The 23,085-nt window shown below is 45.0% G+C and overlaps 3 protein-coding genes across 5 annotated transcripts; 1 reads left to right on the top strand and 2 right to left on the bottom strand.

Annotated features, from left to right (window-relative positions):
- Nucleotides 1–194: 194 nt before the first annotated feature.
- abcc5 (ATP-binding cassette, sub-family C (CFTR/MRP), member 5) lies at nucleotides 195–17,265 on the bottom strand. Of its 3 annotated transcripts, XM_067245672.1 has the most exons (29): nucleotides 17,243–17,265; nucleotides 16,503–16,678; nucleotides 13,378–13,532; nucleotides 13,104–13,259; nucleotides 12,777–12,921; nucleotides 9,600–9,833; nucleotides 9,325–9,498; nucleotides 9,077–9,224; nucleotides 8,842–8,990; nucleotides 8,642–8,749; nucleotides 7,445–7,795; nucleotides 7,281–7,352; nucleotides 6,924–7,048; nucleotides 6,595–6,667; nucleotides 6,169–6,372; nucleotides 5,725–5,868; nucleotides 5,517–5,610; nucleotides 5,194–5,378; nucleotides 4,497–4,643; nucleotides 4,286–4,415; nucleotides 3,688–3,970; nucleotides 3,337–3,523; nucleotides 2,977–3,066; nucleotides 2,679–2,868; nucleotides 2,409–2,568; nucleotides 2,227–2,305; nucleotides 1,984–2,097; nucleotides 1,706–1,870; nucleotides 195–1,552 (listed from the first exon to the last, which is right to left on the bottom strand). In XM_067245672.1, exons 2-29 carry the CDS (start codon nucleotides 16,620–16,622, stop codon nucleotides 1,451–1,453), a joined length of 4,284 nt encoding a protein of 1,427 aa, XP_067101773.1. In that variant the 5' UTR covers nucleotides 16,623–16,678; nucleotides 17,243–17,265; the 3' UTR covers nucleotides 195–1,450. The 3 variants fall into 3 exon arrangements, with proteins under 3 accessions (XP_067101773.1, XP_067101774.1, XP_067101775.1); XM_067245673.1 differs by lacking the exons at nucleotides 12,777–12,921; nucleotides 13,104–13,259; nucleotides 13,378–13,532; nucleotides 16,503–16,678; nucleotides 17,243–17,265 and adding exons at nucleotides 10,063–10,096; nucleotides 10,215–10,269; nucleotides 11,752–12,579; XM_067245674.1 differs by lacking the exons at nucleotides 5,194–5,378; nucleotides 5,517–5,610; nucleotides 5,725–5,868; ... (13 more) ...; nucleotides 16,503–16,678; nucleotides 17,243–17,265 and adding an exon at nucleotides 5,001–5,175.
- An 835-nt stretch (nucleotides 17,266–18,100) lies between these two features.
- rpl35a (ribosomal protein L35a) lies at nucleotides 18,101–19,680 on the bottom strand. The gene is made up of 4 exons (XM_067246190.1): nucleotides 19,639–19,680; nucleotides 19,287–19,439; nucleotides 18,688–18,832; nucleotides 18,101–18,160 (listed from the first exon to the last, which is right to left on the bottom strand). The coding sequence occupies exons 1-4, from the start codon at nucleotides 19,647–19,649 to the stop codon at nucleotides 18,137–18,139; spliced, it is 333 nt and encodes a 110-aa protein (XP_067102291.1). The 5' UTR covers nucleotides 19,650–19,680; the 3' UTR covers nucleotides 18,101–18,136.
- Nucleotides 19,681–20,746: 1,066 nt separating this feature from the next.
- Nucleotides 20,747–22,996, top strand: iqcg (IQ motif containing G). The gene is made up of 9 exons (XM_067246902.1): nucleotides 20,747–20,875; nucleotides 20,983–21,185; nucleotides 21,274–21,402; nucleotides 21,480–21,561; nucleotides 21,680–21,841; nucleotides 21,916–21,990; nucleotides 22,186–22,317; nucleotides 22,402–22,503; nucleotides 22,802–22,996. The coding sequence occupies exons 1-9, from the start codon at nucleotides 20,747–20,749 to the stop codon at nucleotides 22,907–22,909; spliced, it is 1,122 nt and encodes a 373-aa protein (XP_067103003.1). The 3' UTR covers nucleotides 22,910–22,996.
- Nucleotides 22,997–23,085: the final 89 nt, after the last annotated feature.

Raw genomic sequence — 23,085 nt, 5'->3', positions numbered from 1 at the left:
ATGACCTGTTACAGTACGCATTAACTTCACTCCATAATTAACCCTGAGCCTTGTAGGCAGACATGCAATACAAGAGGCAGCATAAGATGCATGTCAAGGATCATATTCCCACAGGTGCTAGTCAATGGTCTTCTGTAAGAGATAGCTTCCCATTAGGCCAGTTCACAATGTAAATATCAAAAACAGACACAACATTAAGTAACCTTAAAATAGTTTTATTGACATTTCAAAGCAATCTCCCTCCTTTACCCTCTCACTCTACCCTGCTAACAAGGCAATTATGAAGTCATGCTAAGGCTATAAAAAGTAATAAAAATGACAGAGAAAGACAGACTCACATTCTGCAAGGCTTGTTTAGAGGTTAATTGGAATTACAGTACCAATTTGAACATCAACTCAATACTGCACAACAGGCAGTTTACCTACACTCAGTGCAGGACTTAATCAGTGTTGATCTGGTCCATCATTATCGATTGGACCAACAAACACCTATATGCACACCAAAAACATGTTGACTGAGTCAGGTTAAAGAGAATGCAAGCTTTTTTAAACAATAGAGACCGTGTGCTACATAGGCATCTTTTCTGCAATGTGAAAACACAGCTCAGAACAGTCTCAGGACCCCTCTCCACCAGCAGAGAGTGCCAGTGAGCCCTGCAGCTCCACCATCAGTGCAAAGGGGCTGTGACACATCAACAACAAACTTTTAAACAGCAAACAACATTATATATAGATATTTAAAAAAAAACATCTGAAAATGACAACAGTAAGTAACAGATTCAAAAGGGAAAAAAACAAACAAGGCCTTTAATCAACTGTGCCCTTTGAATGCCCAGTGGAAACACTGAAAACAAGCAGCAACGTTTTCCTCCTATAGAGTCCGTTCTGGCCCTCTGTAGCTCCAGGGTTTTTAAGGGCTCATGGGTTCAAGTCACAACAAGACAAAAGGATTACAGATGTTTTATGTTGCAAAAAAGCAACAGTAAGTTAGACTGCAATGATGGTAACGCACATCAATGATTAATTATACATAATACGTTTCATACAACTACGTTGTACATACAGAGTCAGTAAAAAATAAACTCTGCATATTTTACCACTGTAAATATATATGTATATAGATATATCCTATAAAACAGACCAGTTATGCTATGAATATAGCTACATGTAAAGCTTTTTTTCTTATATATTACTCAAGACATTACAGTACAGTGTGAGTGGTTCCCTGACCATTCTGGCTGACCTTCATTTCTGAGCAGGCATATCCTCAGGGCTGCGTTTGCCTGGTGCAAAGTGCCCACCCACATTGTAGCTTGATGTAAAAAACCCATGAACAGGCTGAGCAGTAAGCTGTGGGTATGCAGAAGAAGAGTGCAAGATCTCAGAGGATGGCTGGGATCCTGCCGGGGTGTCCTTCCCCCGTCGGACATGTGTCTACCTCCAGTGCTGTTCATCCTCTTACAGAAATCTTGTTTTCCACAGCAGCCAGCATGGCACAGAATCTTGAGTTTTCGTTGGCCAGCAGGTTGGACGGCTCATCAAACTCTACCAACTGGATATAATTGACACAGACAAGGTTTATGATGAGAAGATAGTAATAAATAATAATATGTACCTAATACCTAAAATAGTAATACATCAGTTATCAAATCTCCAAAGATAAACATCTAGCCTTTGTGGCATGTCTTGAGTAGTCTATAATTACCTGTCCCTGGTTAAGCACCATGATGCGGTCACAGTTAAGTACAGTGTGCAGCCGGTGGGCAATGGTCAGGGTGGTGCAGTCCTGAAAGGCATTGCGGATTGTCTCCTGGATCAGCGAATCTGTCTCACTGTCCATGGCGGCCGTTGCTTCATCCAGTATCAGGACCTGTGGAAAAGGAACACAGGAAGCTGCGTCAGGCTGAGGCAGCAAAACGTGTTTCTGGAATTCTATATTTAATGTACCTCAAGATTGGCTATGGTGTACTGTCCTGTACTCACCTTGCATTGCCTCAGTAGAGCTCTGGCCACACACAGTAGCTGCCTCTCTCCAACTGAGAAGTTCTCTCCGTTCTCTACCACCTCGGACTCTAACTTCAAGGGCAATTGAGATACCTGAGTGGGCAAAGAAAGAGACATAACAAAGGTGAGGAAATTAGTTTGCTTTTCCAAATCGAAAGTCTTTACACGGACCAGTAAAATGCTTGCGTTTGCTTTTTTTAGGTTAGTGTTGTTGACACTCACACACTCTTTCATGTGGGTTCTCTCCAGAGCGTCCCAGATGGACTCCTCACAGTACTGAGTAAAGGGATCCAGGTTGGACCTGTGTGAGGAGAGATGAAGGTTGTTACAATGCATGACACAAAAAGGAGCCATCATCACTAACGGATAGATTTGTAATCTAAGAAGGTTATAAAATCCTCTACCTGACTGTACCACTGAACAACACAGGCTCCTGAGGAATGATTGACAGCTTGCTGCGAAGGTCAGCCAAACCAATGTCACAGATGTTGATGCCGTCTATTTTAATGGTGCCGCCGCAAGGCTCCACCAGGCGGAAGAGTGCTACGCCCAGAGAAGACTTCCCTGTGGACCGTATAAACGTACGTTCTTAATGACGAGCTCTGCAAACCATTCCGTCCAAACAAGGAGCAGCTTGTCTAAAGCTGTTATGACATCTAACGAGGCTCACTGACCTGAACCGGTTCGACCCACGATCCCAACCTTCTCCTTGGGCCGAATGGTACAGGAGATTTTCTTCAAAACAAGCGGCAGGTTGTCTCTGTACCTCAAGTCTGTCCCGTCGAACACCACTTCTCCCTCCTGGGGCCAGTCTGGAGGGGGGGCCTTGTTCTTGATGCGGGCCGGGGCCTCCAGAGCGAGGGACTGATGACAGAGAAGAGGATCAGACCACGTCCGCCACACCAGAGATGGCAAACCACAAAGCACAGCTACTGTGCACACATAGTATGACAATGTATCAGCAAAGCATACCTCAATATAGTGGTGAATTCTCTCCACAGAAGTAAATCGGGCCTCAGTCTCAGAGGCCAGTCTTACTGTGAACTGGAACAGTCCTGTGAGCTGACAGAGAGGAAGAGAGAAAAAGGACTCATTACCCAATTATATACATTCATATCTATTAGGTTTACCACTCAGCCTTTTATTCAATTGTTCGATATATGTGTCCCATCAGTACAGTATAGTGTTTCCATACAGTTCTACTGGGATCTAATTACAGGAGAAATGAAAGAGGAAGTCTTGAAATAGGTTCAAAAAAAATAATAATCTTGTTACAAAAGGTCAGACCAAGTGGAAGTGAACATGTCTCATCAGCACATATATGGAGCTTACCTGAACAGCATAGGAGATGGCAAGGCCAGAATAGGCTGGGGGGATCTGCCCGTGCATGAGGACAATCATGAGTGCCGTGATGCTGATCAGAGCCACGCTGATGACGTCCAAACGCACCGCCAGCCAGCGCATGGCACAGCTGAAAAGGTAGAAGGGAGCTTGGTTCTGGTCCAGCAACTCCTGGTACCTGGGAGAACAAACAACACTGGCTTAGCTGCCTGGAACCCTGTGAAACGAGAACCCTGGAACTCACCTGGGTGTGAGAGGGAAGGGGTAGGGAAAGAGCCCTCCTTTCTACTGTCTCCCCAGGAGTAGAGTAGAGTACAGTAAAGTTGAGCAGGAGGAGCTCACCTGTCCAGGAACTCGTGACCCTTGTTGTAGGCGTGGATGGTGGTGAGGCCCTGGATGCTCGAGGTGATGTGGGAGACGAAGGGGGACAGGGTGACATTGTCCAGGCGCTTGAGCTCCCGGATGAAGACCCTGGACACCATGTGGAGCACGGTGAAGAGCAACACTAACGGGCCCACAGCCACCAGGAACCAGGGGAACACGCTGCCGATCACGCCCATGCAGAAGAACACCAGGATCACATTCTGGATTAACATCTCCGCCTGGAAGGGCAGACGCGTGTCCACTGTAGGGAGGAAGAGAGACAATGACAGAGGTTTTAAAGCTTTGCTGTGTTTATCAGGTGCCTTTCCTCAGTGTTTATGATTGACTTGAGTGGCGCCCTCTATTACTTTTGGGCTGCTTTTTGAAATACTTTTTGCCATCTTTGCTGCTTGTGTTTGGCCATTTTTGCTGCTTGTGTTTTGTTTTTTATACTGTAAATAAGTATTTAAAAAAATGCCACGACATAGCTTGCTAGGTCACAAGAATGTCATTGTCCATAATGACCTTGTGTTTGAGCACATGACAATAAATCTAACTTTTGACTTTATTAGTTTACCTTCATCCATGTCTTTGGAGAAGCGGTTGAGAATGCGACCGGTAGGAGTGGTGTCAAAGAATTTCATAGGGCTGCGGAGGATCTTACGGAAAAGCTCCTCGTGTAGTTTGGAAGATGCCCGCAAAGTGCCCTAAGGGATCAAACAGGCAATGTGAAGAAAGGAAAAAACTGAAAAATGAAAGGGACAGAGATGAATTCACACACAGTTTACCTTGACAAATATGATGCCTCTTAGAAATTTAAGCAGGAGCATGACCCCCATAGACATGGCGTAGACGCCGGCATAGTGCTGCATCAGGGGGTTGTCCCTCATGCTGACACTCAAAACGGAGCTGTTCCCCACCATCACGGTAGTGTTCTGCAAGCACAGAAGCAGACAAACCCACACTCAGCAAACATCCAGAATGTTGTTGGTTAAAAGTACATGGCTATGCTCACAGGGTGGAGGATGGTGGTGGTGGAGGGGGTGTCTTTGAGAGCAGCCGGGAAGGACTGTTTGTTTATCCGCTCCTTATGAGTCTCAGTCAGCAGCAGCACACACGCTGTGACTGCTTAATGGGCTCTCAAGGCTGCCCTTTGTTTCCTGAGTTTTACACTAATGAAGACACACAATCCCTAGCTCTAATACACCCCCCCCCACACACACACACACCAATCCCAACTGTAAAATCACATGCTCATGTAGGTCACGTACACATGAAATATTGAAGCTCACCTCTCTGCTTCCACATGCTCTCAACGGCGATTACTTTCCATATCTCTCCCGGAAGTAAGAACATAGCCGTGGGAAAACTGAACTCATCTATATTTCAGTATAATCATCGCTTGTGTGGTGTCGTGACACCGGCCGTCACGCAGCACTTTGGGAGAGTGGAAACTGTGCCCGCTCAGTCTCTCTCATCACTCACCCCGCTGCCCTGCTTGATCCAGTAGCTGAGCCACCAGTTGCTGAAGGCCATGCTGCCCACGTTGAGCACGAAGAGTGCCAGGATGAGCAGGAAGGCCAGGGCCCCGCCTGAGGCTTTGATGTAGACGCCGTACACCGACCAGGGGACAGAGCCCCGCCCACACTCCTCCATCTGCATCAGCTGACCTGCAGCCAGGAACATGGAGGGAGGGGACCCAGTGAGATTGAAAACTCGCCACCAAATCGGGGCCGGCCAACCGACACAGAGATACAGTACAAACACGGATGCAAGCCAACACAAGGTATGGTCAAATCATAATGTACCATCTTTGCTAACAGGTTTGTCCTTCTTGATGGATCCAGACTTGGTGCTCTCTGGGGGTTTCTTTAACGAGTTTCCAGACTTCTTGTTGGGCACCTATTCAAAGAAAAACATTCAAATCATGTCAGACTATATACTCTGGACAGTTAAATTGTTCATAGACGAACAAGCATACGGGAACAGAACAATGGCCCAGCCCTTCCACCTCACCTCTATGAAGGGCGTCTCTCCTAGCTGCAGATTATTGAACATGGCAGCGTAGTCTCCATTCAAGCGCATCAGATCCTCATGGCTGCCCTGCTCCGTGATGCTGCCCTCCCGCATGAAGATGACATCATCACAGTCCACAAGGTACTGCGCACAAATACAAACACAAAATAAAGAAGCCTTTTGAGGGGGGGCCGGGAAACATTTACATTTACATTTAGTCATTTAGCAGACGCTCTTATCCAGAGCGACTTACAGTAAGTACAGGGACATTCCCCCGAGGCAAGTAGGGTGAAGTGCCTTGCCCAAGGACACAACGTCAGTTTGCATGACCGGGAATCGAACTGGCAACCTTCGGATTACTAGTCCGACTCCCTCACCGCTCAGGTGACATTCTGACATTCTGGTTTTGTTTGGCTGAGCTCATGCACAGTCCCTCATAGTCACCTGTAGCTGGTGAGTGACAAACATGATTGTTTTGTGGCGTAGCTGCTTCTTGATGGCGTTGTTGAAGATGTGGTTTCCCACGTGAGCATCCAGTGCGCTCAGAGGGTCATCCAGAATGTAGATGGCCCGGTCGCTGTACAGGGCTCTCGCCAGGCTGATCCGCTGACGCTGCCCGCCACTGAGGTTGGCACCACGCTCGCCAATCTAATCAGAGACCACACACACACACACACACAGAAAGAAGTCCATTAACAATGAATAAAAGGACAGACTGAAGGTCAAGGACATGCTGATGGTCACTACTTCATTAGTCACACCTTAGGAGGGGTATTGTTGGCCTTGTCTGAGTTGTGACATTATGACACAATTAAAAAGATCCGTAATTCATTCAAATCTCCATAAAGGCTGACAGGCTAATGCTTTTACCTCCGTCAGATCAGCGTTGGGGAGGATGGCAAGGTCAGGTCTCAGGCAACACGCGCTCAGCACCGCCTGATATCTGTGACAACACAGCAGACTGGGTCACCTCATGGTGGAAGGTTGCATTACATACAATCACCCATTTACTTTAGATCTCCATAACACCACCATGCTCTCCTCTCCTCTGTCCCCTTCTCTTTCTATCCTCTCATTCCGGCTTTATGAGAACATCTGTATATTTGTGTTAATCTTGAATCATTGCTTACAGCCTTTAAATACTGAGGCCTTTAACAAGACCTCAACCAAAACAGGTAGATGGAATGTTTGTTTCGTACCTCTCCTCCTCATAGTCTTTCCCAAACAGGATGTTGTCCCTCAGAGAGGCATTGAAGATCCAGGCCTGCTGGGCAGCGTAGGCAAAGTCACCGTCCACTGCCACAGTGCCCTCCAGCAGGGTCATCTGAAGGGTGAAAACAAACAGACCTTATCTTCTGTTACGTAAAGGGTCTGCAGGGTTGCCAAGTAACACCTCTTGTTGTTTTTTTGTGTATCACTAAAACAAGGCAAAGACTGTGGAGGGAGTATCATTCATATATTACGATCCAGCTTTTGGGGGAGGAGTCTCAAAGTCTGTAGTCAAAGAGGTACATGATACTGTCTCTGGCAGTCCAGAGTTGAAGATAGGTGCCAACCTGTCCTAGGATGGCAGATATCAGAGACGTCTTCCCACTGCCCACACTTCCACAAATACCAACCAGCTTCCCCTGAAGAGAGAAAACATAATACATAATTGATACACAGACAGAATGGTAGATTCAATTCACTCAGAGATGCACCGTAAGACATTGCTTCACACCTGCTGCACAGTGAGATCGATGCAGTGCAGTGTTCTCTGCAGTCGCTGGCTGATGCTGGGGATCGGTGGGAGAGTGAGCTCTGGGCTGGAGGGAATCTCATTTTCGACCTCCCCGTTCTTTAACAGGTTCCCGTGCTGCTCCTCTTGCTCGTCCTCCAGCTTCTCATCCTGGGGCCTTTTGCGCCTCCCGCGCCTCTGGGCCAAGCCAACAGAGGGGGTGCCGCGGGGGGTGGGCTGAGCGCTGTGTCCGGCTGTGTCCCAGGCCAGACTAGCCCCGGTCATCTCCACGGCAGCCTGGGGATTGTGGGGCTTTGCCCGGATCATCTCCACCTCCGCCATCAGGAACAGGCTCTATACAATCAACGGCACAGGAAGACACATTGGATGTCATGGACATGCACCTGAAGTCCACTGTAATCCATATATGCCCACCCACATAAACAAATGGACACAAATGGCAGAGCTCAAACCAGGGTGATGGAGAGATCTAAGGTTCAGCCAGTTCAAACACATCTATTGGTGTTTTTAAAGGATATGAATTGATCTAAAGATGTATAATCCCAGTCTCAACTCCTCCTGCCCCACCAGCCGACATCACAGCGCCTGGCTACTGTGTCTGCATATCTCTCACATCTCCATCTAATCCCAAAATAATCTTCAGAATTTAGAGTGTCCATGAGAAACTGGGCCCTTTGGCACTGTCACCCAGAGGATTCCATCACCTCAGAGAGCTTCTGTAGAGGTGGTTGTGAAGGGAAAGAGAGGGAGAGAGGCCATGCTAGGCACAGAGCACAGAAAGCTCTGCCCTGAGTGGGCATATATCAGTTCCTGCTCCCTCAGCACATTCCATACCTCCACCCAGCTGGCCTGAGCAAACACATCTCAGAGAGCCTTGTTTAACCTGGGTATTAGGCAGGCCTGAACTCCTCCCGGACAAACACTGATGTCCCGCAAACTACACCAGACGAGACCCAACATCAATACCAAGAGCCAGACAAACACACAGGGACTGGAGCATATGAAGAAGAGTTTGGAGGGTAGAAGAGAGAAAGTACCAGAGTTACAACCATGAGAGAGAGAGAGAGAGAGAGAGAGAGAGAAAGGGGGGGGGGGAGAGAGTGAGAGAAAGAATCTGAAAAAGTAAGTGAGGGAGTAACAGGAGACAGGATAAACTTTTTTTCTGAAAAAAGGTCTCACTTTGAACCTCTCCATGGCCACTGACGCTTCAGACAGGGACTTGACTGAGAAGGGGGTGACCTTCAGGGCGAAGGTCATTGCATTGAAGACAGTCACGACAGTGAAGGCCTGGAGAAGGAAGAAGAAACTATTAGACTCACTATTCAGATCAGGAGATCAGGAGTCCCATGAGTCCAACAGTAGGCACCAACAGAACGTACCTGAGCAGCTGTGAGGTCATAGCCCAGCAGCATGTGGGTGGAGAAAGTGGCCACACTGGCGATGACCACCACGATGGGAGCCACGCCCACAGTGATGCTCTGGAAGTATCCCGTCCTCTCCAGGATACGGCGCTCCTCCTCTCGAATCCCTGCGGAAGCCCAAACACAGCCCCGTCAGCCCCGCCCCTTCATGAGACAGATGGACCGGGGTGAGGAGAAAGTGCGAGGCACTTACTGCGAACATCCTGGGAGAAGGCCTTGACCCAGGCATACATCTTTATGAACTTGATGTAGTTGAGGATCTCGTTCATCTTCTGGACACGCCTGTCTGTCACGGCCACACCTTTTCTTCTGAAGTAGGCGGTCAGTCTGGAGCTAAACATCTGCAACAGGGATGCATGCACACACACAATCAAAAGGCATCAATGGCAAATGGTCTGCGAATAACAGTAAGCCTGGTGTGTATGCTACCAAAGTGCTCACCATAGCAGGATAGAAGAGAATGAAGACTGCAGAGCCCAGTAGAGAGGTAGGCCCCAGTATGGCCAGATTGAACCCCATCCCCAGCACAGCTATGAGGGGCCCGCCTGCCAGCAGACTGCCAACTGCTGCCGCCTCGAACATCCTCTGCCCGTCATTGGAGCACATGTTGATCAACTGAAGATCAAACAGGGACCAGCATTAGTCCAGAACCTCATCCGACCAACCGGCTTGATACCATATCAGTGAAAACCAGCTGCCCGTCCCTCAGGTCTCACCTGCCCCATGGACTTGTCCCGGATGTTGCGCAGCCGCAGGATCTTGTGGAAGGCCATGGTGAGGATGGCCCCACGCAGACGGGTCCCGGTCCTGTAGTTGAGGGCCCAGGTGAGTGCCAGGGACCAGGAACGAACCAGCTCGGTGGCCAGCAATCCCAGCACCAACACCAGGCCATAGGGCAGGTCGGTCTCGGCCTGCTGGGTGTACTCCAACAGACGCTTCACTACAAAGGCCTAGGAGAGGGCGGGAGGAGGGGGTGACAGAGCACAGGAGGCATGACTGACAGTAGCAGCACATCCCAGCTCCCCTCCAAATCCCCCCCCCCCCCATAAATCAAAACTAGTAGTACCTCTGTCAATTCAATGTACACATTCTATATATAGGCAACATCCTATGACTTCTTGAGAGAAACTGACCATCCTCTATATAGAGATAACAGCCCCTTCAAATTTTAACTCTCACCATTTACCTTTGGTGGCCGTTTATTATACAGATCCTTCAAAAAGAATGAGAGAAACAATGAACAGATGTTGACACTGCTAATTGGTGACACGGAGAAGAACATTCCAAACATCTCCTATTATTTTTGTCAGGTGAATTCAGAGACATTTTACCTATAGTCACACCAGGGAGAGGTAGAGGGGGACCACGCAGTTATGTCTAAACTTCCTGAAATTTAATGTCAGATTATACAAGAGCAACACACAGACAAAAATGGAGCAGAGCAATTAAGGTTGACCAATCAATTATAACTGTCTTTCTTCATTCTCTAGTTATGAATATTCATGGACAGTGAAGCACACAAATTCACATATAATGACATGCATGCATTCCATTCAACCCACAATCTGAAAAACGTTTTAGGGAGTAGGCTACTTATCCACAAACAGGGAGTGTCGGCAAACCCACATCTTTGACAAAAGCTTATTTTTATTGAAAGAGGCAAATAGGAAACCTTTAAACCTTTTGTGTGTTGTAAACAAAAAAAAACACATTGCACTAGCATCGACAACAATGGAAAAATGACAAAAACGTAAAACATAAAAATAACAAATCTTTAGTTCTCAGAGTTCATTTTAATCCATAGCATTTCAGTCTTTTGGTTTGTATGTGTTTTTGGTTCAGTCCACTGGGTGGAGATGTAACATATCACATACCGTTGGTTTCCCCCTTTTATCACTGTCCAAAGATGATCCGGGTAATATCAATACAGATACCCTGTGTCCAGTGTAGCTGGCACAGATCAATTGATGTTCTACCAGCAGAACAACTAGGCGGTGGAAAGTTTGTAGTGACTTGGGGAGAACTTGGAAGGCCCAAAAGCAGAGTCTGCTGATATAGGCCCAGCATTCTGAGGGCCCAGCATTCTGAGGGCCCAGTATTCTGAGGGCCCAGCATTCTGAGGGCCCAGTATTCTGAGGGCCCAGTATTCTGAGGGCCCAGCATTCTGAGGGCCCAGTATTCTGAGGGCCCAGCATTCTGAGGGCCCAGTATTCTGAGGGCCCAGTATTCTGAGGGCCCAGCATTCTGAGGGCCCAGTATTCTGAGGGCCCTTTTCCAGCCTGAGAGGAGTCTCGGTCCAAACACCTCACATCTGGCAACAGTTCAATTTGTTTGGCACTTAATGCGGAAGTCTGATTTTGCAATCCAAAACTTATTGGGTGGCTATTTCTATTCAAAATAGTGCTTTTCATAAAACACAATTATGCATTGGACATTTATACAGATAATAAAATAAAAAAGTATCAACCACAGAAACATTAAACAGTAGCCTATCAACACCCTATCAAGAATTTACAGAAAAGCAGATCCAAAAACCATGGAGCCTGAGCTATTTAAGAGCAGTACGGAGGATGTCCATCTTCTTTCCAAAAATTTGTAACATTTGACCATTTTGGATACATTAAGCAACTGTCAAAAATGCCACATCATTTTAACAAGTCTGCCCTCAATCCCCTCATCTCAGTCAACAGTCATTGGAGGGGAAGGTCAGAGGTTCCTCCCCTCAGGCCCTCTCCTCCAATGGTTTTATAGAGGGAAGTAAGGAGAAAATATATAAACAAACTGAGGAGAAGACAAAGAGAAGAGAGAAAGAAAGAGAGAGAGAGAAACAACTTGTGATCCATCCCTGCATGAGAAACATGCCCTTACCTCGCCGTCTTTTTTCACCAGGGTCTCTGCCTGCTTCATTCTCTATTTCTCTCCGCAGGTTTAAAGGGATGCCCTGTGGATTCTAGAGAACAGCCTCTGTCACACATATCTTGCATGGGGGAGCAGTGAGTTTGGACCACCCCAATCTAGCCAGTATATTTAACCTTCCTTTTCCTGAGCCTCTCACTGGTCTCCACCATCCCATATAACATCTCACTGGGCCACAGGCAGGACTAGATTCCTGTGTCCGATTGAGTGGGAGTAAACCGCGTGTAACTATTTGGCTTAGTTTGACACACTCAGTGAGAGACTTTGGGTCTTGTGCCACCATAGACAGGGCATGTGGGGCATTGTTCCTCACTTGGGATCTTAAGAGATGGATGGATTCCACATGAGGGACAAGGATCATTTTCTAGAGACAATTTGAGTGCTGTTGGAGCACATAAGAGTGGAGGAGGAGAGTGACTCACTGTGTTCCCCAGCAAAGATAGGATGACAGAGACCATCCTAGGTAAGAAATGACGGGTTAACCCTGACACCCCTGGCCTGACCCCCTAATGCACCTATCTTCAGTGAAGTGAGGACTACAAACATGGTGGACCCCGTTAGCATCAAATGACCAACATAGGACAAACGCAGCCATAATGATAACAAGTGGTAAATAACATTCACAGAGACTACAACACATAAACAAACCCACTAGAGGGCAACAAACAGGAGGGCTTCCCCTCCCCTGGATTTGCTACCTCTGTAGCCCTGAGTTTGTCAAAGTGGGATCTTGTGGTGGGTTTTAAGTAGGGGTATAAGGGGGGGGGGGATACCTGTCTGCCTCAAAGGAACACTCACCTGTAGGTGTCAGCCTTAATGAAGGCAAGGGGAGAGAGGCAGGGGACAGGCACACACACCCTGCTATCAACATGAGACAGAGAGTGAGAGAGAGAGAAAGAAACAGAGAGAGAGAAAAAGGGAGAGCGAGACATTGAAAGGTAAACACAGAGCAGAGAGGATGAAATGGTGTTACTTACTGGGCCGCTGAAGCCAGCCAGCTGTGTGACCATGAGGCAGAGGATGGAGAGAAGCAGGCGGGTGCGGCAGAAAGCCCAGACCACGCTGCACAGAGAGGCCTGGTCCTCTTTCAGCCTGCGCTCCTCGTCCCACAGCCCAGCCAACCTGCAGGGCCAGAAACACACAGACAGGGCATCCTTAAACTCCAGTCGAGCACCAGCACACAGCTACCGACGCATGAATGACTCAGTCTCTAAGGAGTCACCCAATGTGGCAAAGGAAAAGTGACATCCGAAGTCTCTTTTCCTCAGAAAAGTCCAGCATGTTCCGTCCATTGTGGCACTGACCTGCGGCGGTTGGTCTCGCAGCTCTCCCACTGAGAGACGGCCCAAATATCCTCCAGCAGGAGCTGACCCTTCCTGTGGGCCCGCATGGCCAGGGGGGTCAGCCAGCTGAAGGTCATGAAAGAGAAGAGGCCGGCATTGTCCACTGGGTGCTGATGTCTGGGGAGGGAGGGGGGTGAAAGAGGTAAGGGTGAAAGAAGTTAGTTTGAGGGACACTCTCTGATTGGACCACCTCGTTTGAGGTGTTGGAAAGGTTGAGTGCTGTGGCGTTGCTTACTTGCTGGTGGAGCGGATGGGCTTGAGAACACTGACGCTGTGGTGATATTTGCTCCGTATCCCATCCTCCTCCTCCTCCTCCTCCTTCATGTGAGGCCCGCTGTCTCCCTCCAAAGGCAGCCCGCCCTCCGCCCTTGCCGCCATCTCCAGAGCATCCTGGGGTTAAACGCAGAGATTGTGGAATGTGATGAGTTAAATGGAGAGAGAACGGAACGTTATATGACTACACGCACTAATGATGCATCATCCTGTACATCTCCAGGACTACATCCCTAAAGAATAATGACACAGTCATCGTTATGTCATCGTCTGCATTGGAAGTGGTTTTTCAAGGGGATGGAAGGACGGCACATTGTACAGTGTGAGACACTGGAGAGGACAAGCTCATGCGAAGCGACTCACAGGTTCTGTACGCTTATCACACAGAGTCCCATAAGCAGCCTAAACTGAGCATGGCACAGAAGTGTGACGAACTAACAATCAGCTAAACAAAGTAGAGAGAGTAGAGAGGTACTTTATTGATTCCTCAAGGTTACAGCTGCCCTGTCGAAGCTGCATTGACAAGCACAATGAAAACATATACATAAAGAAAAATATTGTCATAAAAGACAAATCTGATTTAGGAGAATGTAATATCAAATGAGTAGATATTGTGTGAGATGTGTCTCTAATAATAAATATGAGAGCAGGGGGTTAATCACTCGCCCTATTTCTAGATGAACACATGCACAATATAACCTAATTGGGGAAGAGGTTATGCTCCTACTATGATCCTGTGGGAATGCTTGACCCGTGGAAAGATTGTTGCCAATGGTGATTGGCTAAATGACAGAGTGCCCCTGGCCAATAACGTGATGGAAGTAAAACTGCTCTCTCTTTCCCTCTTTCCCTCTCTCCCTCTCTCTCCCTCTCTCTCTCTCAACCCACAGAGGCAGAATAAAAGCCTGCAGGATTACGCAGTTAGAGGGAACGCAGCGTTCTTTAAGAGCCCCTCTGAGAGACACAGGCATCCACCAACACCCTTAGTGACATCACAGACATCCCTTTAGACATGGACTTGGACAGCACTTGCAAGGATTGCATCCTACATTAGGCTAATGCAGATGTTGTTATTGCTCAAATACAAACTTTCCTTCCTTCCTGGAGAATATTCTGACGTTCAGAATTGCTCAGACTTACCTCAGCAACACACTAACCATCTATGTCTGCTCACTAAAACGAGAGCAACTTTATAGATCAATATTATGTGTGTCAAGCTCCCGACATCCCAATTTCTGAAAATAGTGCCCCCAACTAGGTTGCACACAGTCAAAATAAGCACAAGTAGGTGCTGTTAAAGGGACTCTAAACGACATAGTTAGAAAACAAGAATCCTTTGGACATGCGGGTGATAGAATTTTTATGATTAAAGTCAGATATTCATTTGATATGTAATTTGATGTGCAGACAAACTCAACCACAGCCTAGAATAAATGCAGAGGTTGTACAGGCAGGAGTATGGATGACAAATGAGCTTGGCCAAGCTTGATTAGTAAAACTCTATGCCAGGTATACGTCCCACAAATACACACAAATGGTGCATCAAAGAAAGTGCTGAATCATTGTGCCATGACAGTGTTTTGTAGCACAGTAGAGAAAACACAGTTTAAAAAAAATCCTACTAAAGCACAAACTTCCACTGCGTCTGCTGAGCCATGAATCACCCCCTATTTTATAATTCTGTCACACAGTCCTTGTGAGAGGTTCAGGCACACGGATAGTAAACTATAAGGGAGTGAGTGTCAGAGATTCTCTAAGTGCATGAGAACCTAAGCATACTTTAAGCGCAGTGATTGTAGAACAGTCTGGAAGAGTCCTCAAATTGAAATCCTAAATATAAAAAAATATAATACTTTCAAAAAGGCTAACTTGAATATAAACGGGAGTTAGCAGAAATACTATATAATTTTCATGACAAGAGACGGCTGTATCCATATCACACTGAATAATTGTGGCATGCTGCCAGTTAAAGAGCACTACAGTGCTTCTCAGCATGTGCCAGCCAGCCCCCCTCTCTCCATCACTCCCTTCTCACGTTTCTATTCTCACGTTGCACAACCATACAACCGTCACACCCATTCAGTTGGCAACAGCCAATCCGGTGCAGAACAGCTTCTTGCGTCACAGAATCCTCGAGTGCTATTGGCTACTGGGGCCAATGGGGCAGTGAATGGGAGGATTTTAGTTATGTAAACAATCAAAGCAAAGCTGCAGTAGGTTTGGGATTCACTGAAGCAACCAATAGACACAGGCCGCAAAGAAATAATCTAGTAATAAAGGTAAAAGGATGGAAAAAATTATACATAGCCTAATATTTAGAGAAAGAATGGGAAAAAGGCATTTGCAGATGCTTAAAAATAGACCTCATAAATAAACCTAAATATCTAACCTGCACACTAAATGCTGACTGCAAGGATAGGGCTGAACAAAACATTGCTGACAACGTAAAAGGCTGAGCTGTACGTACGACACAAAACAACAGCTGTTCAGCTATTGTAACTGGAAGTGCCACAGGTCGTGGTCACAGAGGTTCTGCCTGCATTTGACAATTTGACCCTCTTGGTTTTGGCACAATTTATCTGAACTGCAAGACATAGTGCAATAGGACATGCCGGCCATATCATCTGTAAAACCAATTACTGTAATGGGATTTCCAGAAAATATACTAGGTTTCACACCTTCCAGTAAGTAAAGAGAAAAGGAAAACAACTAATTATGAAGGCCTGGGATCGATACAACCATCTCCTCTTTGAATGGATGTATGGGAGAGAGATTTCAGTGACTCAGCACAATTTCAACAATAACCTTATTTCCCAAATTAGGATCTGGGTGCAGACAGTACCACTACAAACACAAAAACTGTAGTTACATTGTATTTATATTTCTTTAGGATCCATACAATATATGTATGGCACAGTAACCCCAACACTACCCAAGACACATGAACTGCTGATAATATGCCCAAATCGAGACTTAAAAAGCGATATAGAGTTTTGATGAAGATAATCACTGCAACCATTGAGCCTGAGTTTTTACCTACAGTTCAGTCATGCAAACATGAGCTGTGTCCACACCATTCAGACGTACCTGGACCTTGGCATGCTGGTATGAATTGACCTCTGTGCCTGGTAAAGTATCTCTGCTTGGCACTGTCCGGTACACGGGTACTGGCACCAGGTAGTCCTTTCCCAAATCATGATCTTTCATCTTTTATAACCAACATAGGAGCTGACTGGTTTTTCCTCCGTGTGCTTCGTTTTAACCTGAGACATAAAATACATTAACAGTTTTACACAATAGACAATAGAGTACATCATGTTTGTGAAATTCCACTCCAATAGATGCCTTATTTACTCATCTAGAACAATCATCATAAATGACAGCCACATCCAGGCGTTGTCTACAGGAAATGCCTGATACTATGATTAGGGGCCTATATTATTTTAAAATAACAGCCATCTGTATCGACTGTTCTAGTACAAAGCAGACTAGTGCGCCTCATCCGAGATCGAGCATCAAGGAAATACACGCCAACGAACAGTCTGTCCACTCTCGTTATTATTGTATGGAAGCTAGTGGTCTGCAAGTAAGAAATATGATGGGGGGGTAAATGCAGTTTATAATAATTCAAACGCGCAATGCAGTTTATAATACGTCTTTAGTTTTTATAGGATGATGCTATCCAACTGGTATCTGCCAGGCTTACAAATTCCACATTTATAACGCAATTTTTTAATGCACTCGTCTATATCAATAGCTCCTACATATTTAAGTCAATCGTTGCTAAAAAATGAATAAAATACTGTAAAGTGTCGTAGACTAGTTACCTGCGTCTCTTTAGCCAACCAGCAGATCCTGATAAGCGACAACAGGAAAACACTTCTTTATCAAGCAGCTCTTTGAGACAGCCGCTGTACTTTTTTGTGATGGGATATGTAGTTTTAGCTAGAACGCAAGCCTCATAAATGCTTGTCTTTTCTATAGAAAAGCCTACATTTCCCATGAACGGCTGACGACCAGTAAGATTTAGGGGTGGAGTCTGCGCTTTCAGGCAGACTCGCTCGTAATTTCAATAAAGAATAACAGAACTAGCAAGTTTACCACCATATGTACAGTATGTAATTTGTTATATAAAAATAAAAGTCCTTCTACAGCATCAATCAATAAAACTTCTCGAGTACTGTTTGATAAAAATTAGCGATATTGTCACCCAAGAATCTTTTCCTTTTGTTGTGTGCATTTCATTCTCTCCAAGATGCAGGTGATGGACTATGAGTCAAACTAAAAGCATTGCTGATGAAATAGACAACCTTCAATAGATCTAATAAGAAATTAGTAGATGTATATAAAAAAAAGAGGCAGTTCCAGGGGATTTTTTTTTGGCATCTGTTGGTCATAACTGAAAAGGATGGAAGAAGGGCATGCTCTGACTGCTGACAATACTGAAACGTTAAAATGTTTTGTTTGGTGAAATGTTGGTAAATTGGTGAGATTGAGGCCCTGTCCCTGCTCTTTAATGTTGAGTGCTACCAGGAGTGTTTTTTCAAAGGAAGCAACAGGGAAGTTTTAAGAAAAAAATATATACATGGCCCAGGTTATCCCCCCCCCCCCCCCCTCCCCTCCCAGACACCTTGACTGGTCTAGTCAAGAATAAGTAGAAGTTGACATAAGACAAGACAGAACTATTTGGACCTGACTTGTTTATTGTACACAACAGCACATTATACACGGGATGGGTACAGCATCTGTAAGACAAGAACAGAGATAGGATATTAATTCATACTGTGTTCACAGAAGTAAACATTTTTACACATGGATACAAATGCTTGAATTTTGCAAATAATCTGAAGGAGACTGGGGTGCGGATGTAAATTTGTTTAAATAAACACCACACTCCGGTGCCATTTTATTGCTTTGTTCATGTGCATTGTTAACTGAATTAGCATATGGGAGAGGACCCAGGGTCCACCTTGTGACGGGACAAATAAGTGGGGGTGAAAACTAAATTGACAAAGCAGTGCCATCTGTAACGATGATGCTTTAATCAGGATACACAGGGGGGCTCTAGATGACCAGCTGTAGTCACTGATGTGTGCAGTGAAATGGCGACTTGTTAAATGAAGTATACAGTAGTATAATCCTTTCCACCTAGACGCTAGAACAGCAAGCTTTCAAGAGTGTGCTTAAGTCAGAGGACCCAGGAACGACAAATGGGGGAAACAAGTGACAGACCTGTAACAGACTGACAGATTTTGTGTTGAGGGCCACTCACCACTCTAACTCTGTGTCCAATAGCCTTTGCTGGGAGGTTGCTGCTGAACTTGGCACGCACCATCCCACTGTTGCCATGGGCACGCATGACTTTGCCCCAGATCACCCGCGTCTTGTTGGGCTTGCCACCGGGAGTCACTGTGTTCCTTGAGAGAAGGCAAAATGTGTTAAAACTTCAAGTTCAATGCTGACATGCAAAGTGATCGGTAAGTTCTCTGGCACAAGAAAAAATTAAAGCATTTTAAGAGGTAAAATGACATTAACTGTGCAAGCATCCAAAAACAAGCCAAATCACTCAACGTGCGAGAACACCTGACCAATCCAGGTGTGCAGAAAACCACAATGGTCAGTCAGACTAAATACTGCACATATCCAGTCTTTAAAGATGCATGAATAATTTAGGTCAATTAAATTTGATATTAAGGGAGAAAACCTAATGGTGTGACAAGGTAATAATCATAACATAAATTCAAAGAGAACACCACTGCACTATTTGTATCAAGTGTCTGAATCATCTGACCATCATTGAAGGGTACATAAGACTCTGGAATCTACAAAAGACAAGATGACAAGAATATGGAGCACTCAGACAGCACTCACTTTTTGGCCTTGTAGACGTAAGCACAACGCTTGCCCAGGTAATAGTCTGTTTCATCACGAGTGTACACGCCCTCCACCTTCAGCAGGGCAGTGTGTTCCCTCTGGTTCCTCAGGCCACGCTTGTACCCGGCAAAGATAGCCTTGCTCCACAGTCTGAAAAGAAATAAGTAGACACCATGAACAGCAGTGACAAAGGGCATCAGCCAAGACTGTCATCAACCAACTACCAATAAATAGCAGTAAGTAGTACACTTGCAAGTAATTAATTACAATACTTAATTATAAACGATTTAGACAACTGACACTAAAAGCACATCTCCATAACACCTCTGGATACAGAAAAATCGCTTACCTTCCTGGCATAGTGAATCTTCAGGTTCAGCCAAACCTAGTCAAAAAGAAATAAACCAGAATTATACACTGCCCAATGACAAATATTCACAAGTCTGCTGTTGACCAACGTGTTGCAGTCATCAATGAGGGATTCAACCACTTCCTTGGTAATGATTTCTACTATATTACCAAATAGACACCTCCTGAATTATATGGACACGCTTGAAATTGTCTCTGAACACTGGATAAACCAAGAACATGTGTTGAGTACAGTAGCTACCAAACGTTTGCGAAGTATTTTGAAAGGAATACTGTAGTTCCTTCGGACCACAAATACTTTCAGTAGACCGGCCTAGACTGTCGGACATCAGTAGTCTAGTCGCCATATATTAACATAGTGGTAATGTGCATTCAGTTGAATGAAAAAACACTTAAGAGTTTTATCAACTATGAAGTGGAGTTAAAAATACAAGAGCTACGTTTATTGCCCGTCCTCCTGCTGAAGACTAGAGGTACGGGTTAGCTTCTTAGCATCTACGATATATCTTGGACATCATTGCTTATAAACCATCTAAACCAAACAGAATACCACGTATACACATATTTGTACTATTATCGACGAATATTTGTCATACAACACTTTAAAGTGAAGGTATAAATGTTACATTTCAGACGATTATTTAGATAGCATACCTACACTCTGACAAAAATGGAGGAAAAGGAAGGTCCTAAGGAATCATGGGAAATTTACGTTAAATTGCTGACCACCTATGCGCCTGAATACAATGTTCGTTTTAAACTCCAGACTTATAACTAATGACTGAATTGAACACACACTGCATTCATTTACACATATGGCGAAAGTATAGTTGCTACATAAAACAATTTACTTTTACTGATAGCCTGAGTTACACATTCATGTTTTTTTTGTCGGGTCCTTTCCATGTTACTATGGTGATCTTTGTAAACAACCAGTGTGAAAGGTTAGTCAGTAAGCTGGCTCGGTTTTCGGGTCAAAATTTTCCCTACCCTGCATAAAACGAACTAGTGATTTTGTATTGTGGTTTAGTATCGTAAGTGAATTCGTACACTTTTAGCTGTGCTCTAGAATCCAAGTGGACTTCAACATGTCGGTTCGTTTGTCGCGCGTTGAATTGCTCAGACTGTGCACAGTGCTGCAGGACTGTGTTGATCAACTGGCTGTGTTGGGACATGTCATGCCAGACACATACAAGGGTCGCCCGGAAGCGGATCTGGTATCTAAAAAATATATTTTAGTCACACAACATACATATTTTCAGCTTGTCTGCGTCTAATTCTAATTGAATTAATTATACCGGGGCTATGTGTGTGTGTATTGCAGGAGGTGTCTGCGAACATTGGAGAGGTGCTTAAACAGCAGAAGGGGGCTGAGAATAATTTAAAGGCTGCACGTCAGTTTCAAGGAGAAGCTGGAGGTTTGCTGGATGCCACACGAGAGTTTCATAGATCACAGAAGGAGCTAAACCGTACCCTTGAGGAGAACCCGATGGCACCTGACAACCTTGCTAAAGTTCAGAGGGATAGGTGGGTTCCAACAACAGTCTAAAAATGCCAAGTACATTAAAAAACTCTTAACTTCATACTTGCAACATTTCTCCTTCCCTTTACACAGGCAATTTGTGGCATGTGTGCTCGCTGATGTGTTAGAAGAATTGCATGAGAAAGAAGTTTTTAGCAGCTTGCTATTGGCTGTGGAAGAAGAAAAAAGAAGGAAGGCCCACCTTCTGGATATCATAATCAGGTCATACCTCATTTAAGCCAAGTCAATAGACAAATTCATCTCACTCTTGTCCACCTAACAAACATACTATATTGCAGAGAGGAGGAGGGGCGCCGAAAGACCAAAGCTCTTCAAAGACAACTGCTTGACATCAAAAAAGAAAAAACACTGGAGCTTCAGGTTAAGACTATTCATTTAGACTTTCGTAAATGTACCGTATGAGAAGTGCAGATGTAACATTGGCTATAACTCTGTACCTTTTATTCACTGTGACACATTTAACCATTTTCCATTTCAGCAACGTGAGGAAATGACTGCTCACCTAAAGGACCAGCTACAGGAGGTGAAGGCCAAGACTGGCCTGGAGCGGAAGTATGTGAAAAGCAGTGCTGATTTACTGGTGTACCAAGGACAGAAGTTGAATGCCCACTCTGAGAAGCAACTGGCAGATGAGATCAGGGTTTGTGATCTTGTAACTTCAATTGGTAATCTTTTTTGTCTTTTTTTCATTGGCCCCTTCTTCTTTTTGTTTAGCTACTGCATGACCAGTTGGAGGAAGAGAGACGTGTTCACATGGAGATGGAAAATTTCTTGAAGGAGCATCAGACAGTGAGTGAAGGAACTCTTGGAAAGCAGCATGACTGAATAACATAGGGGAACATTTGATGGCAGAATTCCTTAAGCCAATGAAACATATATTGTAACTAGACAGCATATGAAACTTCCAATGAGCGTGACCCAGTGACCACCTGGCTCTTGGCAGCTCAGATTTATTGATATTCTAAATGTGCTGTGCTGGCCTAGTGTCTGGGGGAGAAGCTGGAGGTGTGGATGGAGCGCTATGAACGGGACATGGAGGACAAACAGCACGAGTTGAACACCTTGAGGAGCAATAAGGCCAATAACCTCGCCCATTTACAAGAGCTAGCCAAGAGGGTTAGTTTTTAGTGGACATTTACAATGTACAATGAACCCAAGCCAAGCTCTATCCTGGATGCTAACTCTGTGTTGATGTTCCAGTACAGAGACAGTGAGCAGGTTGTTATTGATGATAGAATGGAAAAAGAGAACCTGCGCAGGCAGCTGGAGAAAGAGCAGTTGGAGCGGGAGGCAACAACCCAGGTAACCATTAAGCATACTTAATAACCATCTTTTCTATTCTGCTCCACTCTTCCGCCAACTGAACTAATTCCAATCTGTGCAGCCTAGCAACCTGCTTGTTCTTTTATAATTAGAGATCTAATATTAACCTTTAACTGCAGGCTGACTATTAGTTATGATGTTTCATATGTGTATGTGTTTCATGTGTTTGTGTCAGGACAGTCTGAATTATTTCTTACACGGCCCCTAATAATTAGTTTCTATGTTCCATTAGTCATGAGTATGTTTACATTTATCTTGTCCCCTCAAAATCTGTCAGATTCAGTCCTGGTGGAGGGGGACTATGGTTCGTCGTGGTTTGGGCCCTTACAAGAAAAGCAAGAAACCCAAATCCAAAGAAGGCAAGAAAGGAAAGAAAAAGAAATAAGGCACCTCAGAAGCCCCAAATAAATGTTTATACACAGGCTTCATATGTTAACTTATGACATGGACAATATTGATATTTAAATATTGGTGCCCATGACAATAAAATATACCTTTTTTATGAGTATAAAAACAGTATTTGTGTTACTTATTAATAGTTCTTAAAAACAGCATTGGAAG

This window comes from Osmerus mordax, chromosome 11 (assembly GCF_038355195.1).
Source record: "Osmerus mordax isolate fOsmMor3 chromosome 11, fOsmMor3.pri, whole genome shotgun sequence".
Lineage (NCBI taxonomy): Eukaryota > Metazoa > Chordata > Actinopteri > Osmeriformes > Osmeridae > Osmerus > Osmerus mordax.
This window is presented reverse-complemented; position numbering and strand designations above follow the sequence as displayed.